Below are 9,382 nucleotides of genomic sequence, written 5' to 3'. Positions count from 1 at the left end.
CTTTTATTTAAATCGTTTGATATATTAGAAGTTTCATCTAAATCATTGCTTGTGTCAGTTCTATCTGAATTATCAGAAGAACTTGAAATTTTTTTTACTCGATTCATTTTCTTATCACCTTGTATTAATGGTGTCTTTATTTCACAGATTTTGCTCTTATTTATTGTTAAAGCTTTTGGTGTATTAGGAAAATTATCTAACTCTAAATCATTGCGAGTTTTTAATTTATTGATGCTTGTGTCGCTTGTATCAGAATTATCAGGAGATGAACCTGTATTTTTTTTTGCTTGTTGATATCTCGATTTTTTGAGGTTATTTCCATCATCACCATCTATATCGGATATTTGTTCAGCTAATTTAAGTTTGTCTATAGCTTTATCATATGTATCTAAAACGTATAAAATTTTTGAATATTAAAAATTAGATTTTTGTTTTTATATATTTTATAATCAAATATCACTTAAAATTTAAATTTTAATATATACTTTTAATACATATATATTATAATTTTAATTTATATAATTTTTGATAAAAAAATAAAATACATTTTTTATATTACTAACCGCTGCTACCAAAAATACGGATTATTTTATATAATTGCCAATCATCAGAAGGAAATATTCTTTTCATAATTGCTTTATTTATCTTAATTTGACTTGTATATGATGGCCATTTACATTCCTTATTATTTTCAGTTAACCATTCAGAAGGAACAATTTGTAAACCATCTTCGAACTCCACAATATTATACGCCATAATAACTGTAAATAAAAATTGATCAGCATTGAAATTATAAATAATCTATGATGTAAATAATATGATAAAAATTTGACGATAATAATAATAATAATAATAATAATAATAATATTTGCAATTTATATTAGAGTATTATAATTACGTTTAATTATTTAATTACAAATGCAAATTAATATTAAACATGTATTATTCAGTTGTGTGTAACATCGGAAATATAATATAATTTTTTTTATAAGGCATTTTTAACATTTTTGCTCTAATCTTATCAAACTCTCATGTCTGAAGATGAGAATATTCAGACATGATACCAATATTTAAAGTTAATGACGAAATAGGCTGTTTATATAAATCTTCCACTAACACAAGTACTTTGCCAATAGCATACATTTTATTGTCATTAGATTTAATGAAATTTAAAATTGACATTATTTGTCCATGTTCGCGAACGCGCTGCGTGAACAAAGGATCGCGCTGCACAAAGGCTGAGTCACTTTTTTGTAAAACAAAGACTTTAATAATATCACACACGTATTGACAAAATACTATAACAACTTATTACAAAACCTTAATTATCTTTACAGTGAAATCGGAATCAAAAATCAAAGTGCGGAATAGCGGCGGTCGTCAACAAATTTTGCGGTTTATCTGATAAGCGGTTTGCGATATGTTTTCACGACGGAAAAGCGATAAAGCTGGCAAGCGGGGTGAGAGCTCCTCATTTATAATTTCCGGAGCGGAGCCCACCTTCGTGTGACGCGCCAATAATTTTGCGTCTTTTTAAAGTTGCGCGAGGTGACCTGAGCGTATTACGCGTAATTGGCCGCTGTCAAATTTGACAGAACAACGGCTGTTAGAAAGCATGCGCGAGCTGGCAATCACGATGATTATTGGCGAAACGAGGCGCCCGTGAGAAGCCGCGCATGCTCAAGAAAATATAATTATTCGGCGGAACGGTTGCGACACCGTTAATTGTTTATATTTCGAGCGTGTTTTTATACGACAGGATAATTTGTGTCGCGATATGTTTTCCAGAAAAAAACATATAAAAAACGATATGCCTGTTGACTTGCGATCGGAAGCGAATATTCTAGAATATTCCATTTAAAAATATAATATTTTATTACACAAGTAGTTTTCTATTATGCGTTTCAAACATTCCCGCCCGCCTTGTCGCACAGTGACAACATATTGTGGTATTTCGGTCGCGGAATCGCAAGTCGATAGTGATCGATGGTGGGGCAGGCGCGCCGGCGCGGCGAGGTTCACGTGATGATCGCGTGTAAAGTGAATCGATCAGCTGAGCCGCGGAAACACGTGGTGATCACGTGTTGCGAATCGATCAGCTGAAACGGCGAAAGTATGTGGCAGATGTGAACGGCGAGTGACCGATGCAGTGAGCGGTGAAAACGAGACAAGTGTTATAGTGAGGTGGTGAGTGAAATGAGTGAAGCGTGACAGTTGATATGGTGCATGACGTGATGATCGTGTAGTGAGTGATGCTATGCGTCAACGTGCGGTGTAGGAACGTCGTTCACGCCCGGAAGAAACACGAGCTTGACGAGTGGGCGCACGAGCTCGGACGTGGCCGTTCGGATCGTCACTACGCGTGTAACTCCATCGTCCCCGGGATGCAAACGCGATATGCGAGCGAGGGGCCATCGGTTCGGGGGGGTGATCTCGGAGCGAACGAGGCAGAGATCGCCGACGTGGGGTGCAGGTGCATCCTTGAGCCACTTGGTGCGTGGGGCGAGTCCGTGCATGTATTCGGATGACCATCGCTGCCAGAAGTGATCCCTCATCCGCTGCAGATGACGCCAACGTGACAAGGTGGACACCGTCTGCTCTGTCAATGACGGTTCTGACAAGGCGAGGAGCGGTGTCCCGATGAGGAAGTGACCGGGGGTCAGCGCCGAAACGTCCTCTGGATCATCTGAGAGTGCCTGCAACGGACGTGAGTTAAGACAGGCTTCAATTTGTGCAAGGAGTGTGCTCAACTCCTCGAACGTGAGGGTGGTCGCGCCGATCACCCGACGGAGGTGGAACTTGGTCGACTTTACGGCGGCCTCCCATAAACCACCAAAATGCGGGGCCGCTGGCGGGTTGAAGTGCCAGCGGATTCCTTGAGCGGTGGCGGCAAGGATGACACTTTGACCTTCGGCTGTCGCTGCGTTGAAGAGACCTCGCAGCGTCCGATCTGCTCCGATGAAAGTCGTGCCACAGTCGCTGTAGATCTCAGCACACAGGCCCCTGCGGGAGACGAAGCGGCGCAGAGCGGCGATGAAGGCCTCCGAGGTGTAGTCTGAGACGACTTCTAAGTGAACGGCCTTTGACCAGAAGCAGACGAAGACTGCGATGTACCCCTTGTGCGCACGGTGTCCACGCCCCTTGCTGGTCCGGAGGAGGATTGGTCCCGCGTAGTCCAAGCCGGTGCTGAGGAACGGTCGAGTTGGCGTTACTCGCTCCCGAGGAAGGTTACCCATCGGAGGCTGTGGTGTGGCGGCGCGCCATCGAGTGCAGGTTATGCATCGGTGTAGCTGCTGTTTGACGGTAGTCCTTCCTCGAGGCACCCAGAAGCGCAGGCGGAGCAGGCCGAGAGTCAGTTGCACACCTCCGTGCAGCGTCCGTCGGTGGCAGGAATCGATCACCAGCCGAGTCAACCATGATGCCGCCGGGATGATCATTGGATGTTTCTCGTCGAGTGGTAGCTGAGCATGTTTGAGACGTCCTCCGACGCGCAGCACGCCTTGATCATCGAGGACCGGACTCAACATCGCTAGGTGGCTTCGTGGTGGGCTAGTGCGTCCAGCAGAAGCCGCAGCTACGTCCGTAGGAAAGTGGAGCGCCTGCACCACTCGCAGCCATCGAAATAAGGCGACGTCCAGCTCGTCCGGATGCAATAGACGGCCAGGTATGGCGTCACGTCTCGCCTTATTGAGCCATCGCCGACACCATGCCGTAACCCGCAGCAGCCTGTGCAGCGTTGGAAATCGGAGGAGGAGGTCAGGTTCTGCCGAGACCGGTGCCTTGATTACCAGACCGGTGGCTCGCTGCTCCGGGAGGTCATCCTCTGGGACGTCGATGTTTGAACCCGGCCATGCAGTCTCGTCTCCTGAGAGCCAGGTAGGTCCTGTCCACCACAACTCATGATTGATTAATTCAGCAGGAGTAACACCGCGCGATGCGCAATCTGCAGGATTCTCTCGTCCAGCGACGTGTCTCCATTGAGCGTCTGGAAGCAGGGTCTGGATCTGAGATACTCGGTTGGCGACGAAGGTTTTCCAACGAGTGCTGTGTCCGCGGATCCAATGAAGTGTGACCCTTGAATCTGACCACAGATGCACCGGCGTCGTTGTCAAACCGAGAGTAGCGCGCACGTGGAGCATGAGCGTGGTAAGTAGAGCTGCTGCACAGAGTTCCAAGCGAGGTAACGACACCTGCTTGACAGGCGCGACCTTCGATTTTGCCATCAATAGGTTGATTGACGTTTTTTCTGTTGCAGCGTTGCGGATGTACACCACGGCGGCGTATCCTCGCTCTGAAGCGTCGGCAAACCCATGGAGCTGCAGTTGCGAATGGTCGTCCCCGGTGTTGAGCCAGCGAGTTACACGAATGTTATCCAATAGAGGAAGCTGATCCAACAACTGCCTCCAGCGGTGTGCGTCCTGATCAGGCAGCGGAGAGTCCCAATCCAGCCGTTGAAGCCACGTCGTCTGGATCAGGATTTTGGCTCTGATGACGACAGGCGCGAGCCAACCCATCGGATCAAAGAGCCGAGCCGTTTCGGCTAGAACTCGTCGCTTTGTGAGATCAGTGACTGGACGTGGACGAATTGAGAAGGAGAACCAATCGCCTTGAGGATGCCATCGGAGGCCCAGGGTAGCGTGACTCTCTTCTTCCCATGAGTGCGGCCCACGTTGCAGCTGATGTTCTGGTGGAATTCCTGTGAGCACCTGAGGATCGTTGGCGGCCCACTTTCTCAAAGGAAATCCGCCCGCCGTGCAAAGACTCCGTAGTTCCTGCTGAAGGTCGATAGCATCTTCCAAGCTATCGGCGCCGGTGACCACGTCGTCGACGTAGCAGTCGTGTCGCAGTGCCTTGACTCCGCGTGGATATCGTGCCTCTTCGTCTGCTGCGAGTTGATGAAGAGTCCTGATGGCGAGGAAGGGTGCACACGCTAGCCCATAGGTCACGGTCCTCAGCTCGTACTCGTGGACGTCGTCAGAGCTGTTGTGGCGCCACAGGATAGTTTGCAGGCGACAGTCCTCCGGATGCACGAGGATTTGTCGGTACATTTTCTCGATGTCCGTGACGAGCACGAACCGATGCCAACGCCAACGAAGTAGGACGTCAGCGAGTGCTGGCAAGAGATTGGCTCCAGTGAGGAGGTGTGCGTTTAGCGACTCTCCGGACCGTGTGCGCTGGGAGCCGTTGAACACGACCCTGAGCTTCGTGGTCGTGCTTGACTCCTTGAGGACCCCGTGATGCGGTAAGTAACACCTGGGGCTGCCAGTTGTTGTAATTGTGCTAACCTTCTCCATATGTTGTAGGTTCCCGTATTCCTCCATGAAGTCTAGATAGAGGTCACCGAAACGACGATCTCGTGCTCCTTTCCGCTCCATGGCATCCAGTAGGCGTTCAGCAGGTCGACGAGTCTCGCTGAGCGATGTCGGCGGCGGTGAAGTAAATGGCAGCCTCACCATGTATCGTCCACTGGACGTGCGTGTGACCGTGCGCACGTAGATGTCCTCGCATCTGGCTTCATCGGCGGTAAGCGGTGTCCCAGCCACTGGCTCGTGTTCCTGCTCCCAGAAGCGTCGAACCATGTCAGCGAGGTCGTGGTCTGCGGTGCACTGGAACGTGCTGCGATGTCCTTCGGTTGCTGCTGCATCGTAGCCCCCGGCATGTGTTCACCCTCTTTAAAATCAGTTTCTTATAAAAATAAAAAGTTTGAGATAAGATGATAAAATAGTTAAATTGAGGTATATTATATATAACTTACAAATCTCGGTCAAATCTCTGCTTGGCTAAAATTAGCCATCTTGCAATTATATCCTCAACTTCCTTATTTGTTAAATTGGTTCTTGAAGTTCGCGCAGCATCTAACAACAAGTTTAAACAGATATGTGTGGTTATAGATTATATAAAAATTTAAATCGACTTAATTTTATATATATATATATGTATATATGTATATATACTATTCAAAATTATTTTATATTCCTATGATTACATATTATTGAATAATGATATTAGAGTTCTAATAGCATCATCCAATATAACCATGCATAGAATGCTATATATAAAGTGTCAAAAATATGTCAATAAAAACATTTCTGTGATTAAATATTTATATACTTACTTATGATACATATAGTAATGCGAAGATTTTTAAAGGCATTTTTCAATTTTGCACCAGCCCAACTATATTCCATTGCTAATTTATTTGTTAAAATATGTTTCATCATGTACGAAATCACATCATGATGATCCTTACCTCCTAAAAAGCTCAATTGTCTTGTCTAAAAATATAAAATAATTTAATTAATATTAGTTTATGATCTAAAAATATCAAAATAATAAACATTTGTTTTTCTCTTATAAAAAAAGTTAACATTATAATGTTAACATATAAATAAATAAATATGTCCAAAATATTGCTTTTTATAAGACATTTCAATAAAATGTTTCTAATCGTAAGTATAAAATGATAATATTTTGTATATACCATTTCTGCAGCAACACATTTGTTTTTTAATTGATTATCAATTCTCTGTAATTGTTCTACGGTATCTGCTGGCAAATCGAAATCATAATGTTCATTTTTTTTTAAATCCGTTTCCTCATTTTTTCTTATGTGATTATCCAACTTTATTAAACGTTCATCAATTGTTGTAAGATTTAACAATACTGCATTTAGTTTCCTGATAATTAAATTATGAAAATCTGCAAAAATAATTGACACATATTATTGTATATCTACTCATTGTCAGATTATATAAATATTACGAATTATATACCATTTTAAATATATGTTTACAGTGATATAAATAAAAAAAGTTAAAACTTTAATAATATATATATATATATAGGTAAGCTTTTACAAAAATTTAAAATTAATAACAGATATATTTTTACCTACATCAATCTCAGCATTACAAGTATCGGATGTAGATATTGTATCTGAATTTTGTGGAACAAGATCATCTTTATTTGCTGTTCGATGTTCTTGTGAACTTATAGATTTACTATATGTAACTGCAGACTTTTTAGACTGAATATTAATTATTTTTTTATTACTTATTTGTATCGGAGGCTTAGTTATTTTCTTATAATTTTTTATCAGTGGTTTTTTTATTTCATAAGTCATTTTGCTTTTATTTAAATCGTTTGATATATTAGAAGTTTCATCTAAATCATTGCTTGTGTCAGTTCTATCTGAATTATCAGAAGAACTTGAAATTTTTTTTACTCGATTCATTTTCTTATCACCTTGTATTAATGGTGTCTTTATTTCACAGATTTTGCTCTTATTTATTGTTAAAGCTTTTGGTGTATTAGGAAAATTATCTAACTCTAAATCATTGCGAGTTTTTAATTTATTGATGCTTGTGTCGCTTGTATCAGAGTTATCAGGAGATGAACCTGTATTTTTTTTTGCTTGTTGATATCTCGATTTTTTGAGGTTATTTCCATCATCACCATCTATATCGGATATTTGTTCAGCTAATTTAAGTTTGTCTATAGCTTTATCATATGTATCTAAAACGTATAAAATTTTTGAATATTAAAAATTAGATTTTTGTTTTTATATATTTTATAATCAAATATCACTTAAAATTTAAATTTTAATATATACTTTTAATACATATATATTAAAATTTTAATTTATATAATTTTTGATAAAAAAATAAAATACATTTTTTATATTACTAACCGCTGCTACCAAAAATACGGATTATTTTATATAATTGCCAATCATCAGAAGGAAATATTTTTTTCATAATTGCTTTATTTATCTTAATTTGACTTGTATATGATGGCCATTTACATTCCTTATTATTTTCAGTTAACCATTCAGAAGGAACAATTTGTAAACCATCTTCGAACTCCACAATATTATACGCCATAATAACTGTAAATAAAAATTGATCAGCATTGAAATTATAAATAATCTATGATGTAAATAATATGATAAAAATTTGACGATAATAATAATAATAATAATAATAATAATAATAATATTTGCAATTTATATTAGAGTATTATAATTACGTTTAATTATTTAATTACAAATGCAAATTAATATTAAACATGTATTATTCAGTTGTGTGTAACATCGGAAATATAATATAATTTTTTTTATAAGGCATTTTCAACATTTTTGCTCTAATTTTATCAAACTCTCATGTCTGAAGATGAGAATATTCAGACATGATACCAATATTTAAAGTTAATGACGAAATAGGCTGTTTATATAAATCTTCCACTAACACAAGTACTTTGCCAATAGCATACATTTTATTGTCATTAGATTTAATGAAATTTAAAATTGACATTATTTGTCCATGTTCGCGAACGCGCTGCGTGAACAAAGGATCGCGCTGCACAAAGGCTGAGTCACTTTTTTGTAAAACAAAGACTTTAATAATATCACACACGTATTGACAAAATACTATAACAACTTATTACAAAACCTTAATTATCTTTACAGTGAAATCGGAATCAAAAATCAAAGTGCGGAATAGCGGCGGTCGTCAACGAATTTTGCGGTTTATCTGATAAGCGGTTTGCGATATGTTTTCACGACGGAAAAGCGATAAAAGGTGGCAAGCGGGGTGAGAGCTCCTCATTTATAATTTCCGGAGCGGAGCCCACCTTCGTGTGACGCGCCAATAATTTTGCGTCTTTTTAAAGTTGCGCGAGGTGACCTGAGCGTATTACGCGTAATTGGCCGCTGTCAAATTAGACAGAACGACGGCTGTTAGAAAGCATGCGCGAGCTGGCAATCACGATGATTATTGGCGAAACGAGGCGCCCGTGAGAAGCCGCGCATGCTCAAGAAAATATAATTATTCGGCGGAACGGTTGCGAAACCGTTAATTGTTTATATTTCGAGCGTGTTTTTATACGACAGGATAATTTGTGTCGCGATATGTTTTCCAGAAAAAAACATATAAAAAACGATATGCCTGTTGACTTGCGATCGGAAGCGAATATTCTAGAATATTCCATTTAAAAATATAATATTTTATTACACAAGTAGTTTTCTATTATGCGTTTCAAACAGTCCATTTTCAAAAGAAATGCAATTATTTTTTGGATCATCACAGTTAATATAATATTGATTATTGCAAAAAATTTTATATTGTTGTACAGAAATGAAATCTTTCGTAATAGGACCATCACAATGAGAGCGTGTAAAACATTTTTCCATATCGTATGAATTTGAATATATTTTGAATGTTTCATTATTATGTATTGTCTCAATTTCTGCAAATCTTCTTGTTAATTGCTGTAATGGTTGGTTAGTTTTACGAATTAATTTCTTTAAATGTCTTTATATGTCTACGACATATAATTCTCAAATTTAAATGCACTAAATTTATCCAGAGCACCAAATTGTTTT

General features: G+C 39.8%; 1 protein-coding gene and 1 long non-coding RNA gene across 2 annotated transcripts; one reads left to right on the top strand and one right to left on the bottom strand.

The window, feature by feature from the left end:
* Positions 1 to 2,255: 2,255 nt before the first annotated feature.
* LOC114943107 (uncharacterized) lies at positions 2,256 to 5,579 on the bottom strand. Its single transcript, XM_085479698.1, has one exon. The coding sequence runs from the start codon at positions 5,577 to 5,579 to the stop codon at positions 2,256 to 2,258; it is 3,324 nt and encodes a 1,107-aa protein (XP_085335824.1).
* A 2,744-nt stretch (positions 5,580 to 8,323) lies between these two features.
* On the top strand, positions 8,324 to 9,015 carry LOC146724494 (uncharacterized). The gene is made up of 2 exons (XR_014924042.1): positions 8,324 to 8,383; positions 8,468 to 9,015. It is a non-coding gene; the product is annotated as an uncharacterized LOC146724494 (long non-coding RNA).
* Positions 9,016 to 9,382: the final 367 nt, after the last annotated feature.

The sequence above is a fragment of the Nylanderia fulva genome, unplaced genomic scaffold, assembly GCF_048542155.1.
Source record: "Nylanderia fulva isolate GAGA-0341 unplaced genomic scaffold, ASM4854215v1 Scaffold1283, whole genome shotgun sequence".
Lineage (NCBI taxonomy): Eukaryota > Metazoa > Arthropoda > Insecta > Hymenoptera > Formicidae > Nylanderia > Nylanderia fulva.
Note: the sequence above shows the minus strand (reverse complement) of the source record. Positions and strands in the feature narration are given on the sequence as shown.

Bases quoted from the DNA above. Each gene is read 5' to 3' on its own strand.
- LOC114943107 (XM_085479698.1), bottom strand. From the start codon at position 5,579: ATGGTTCGACGCTTCTGGGAGCAGGAACACGAGCCAGTGGCTGGGACA.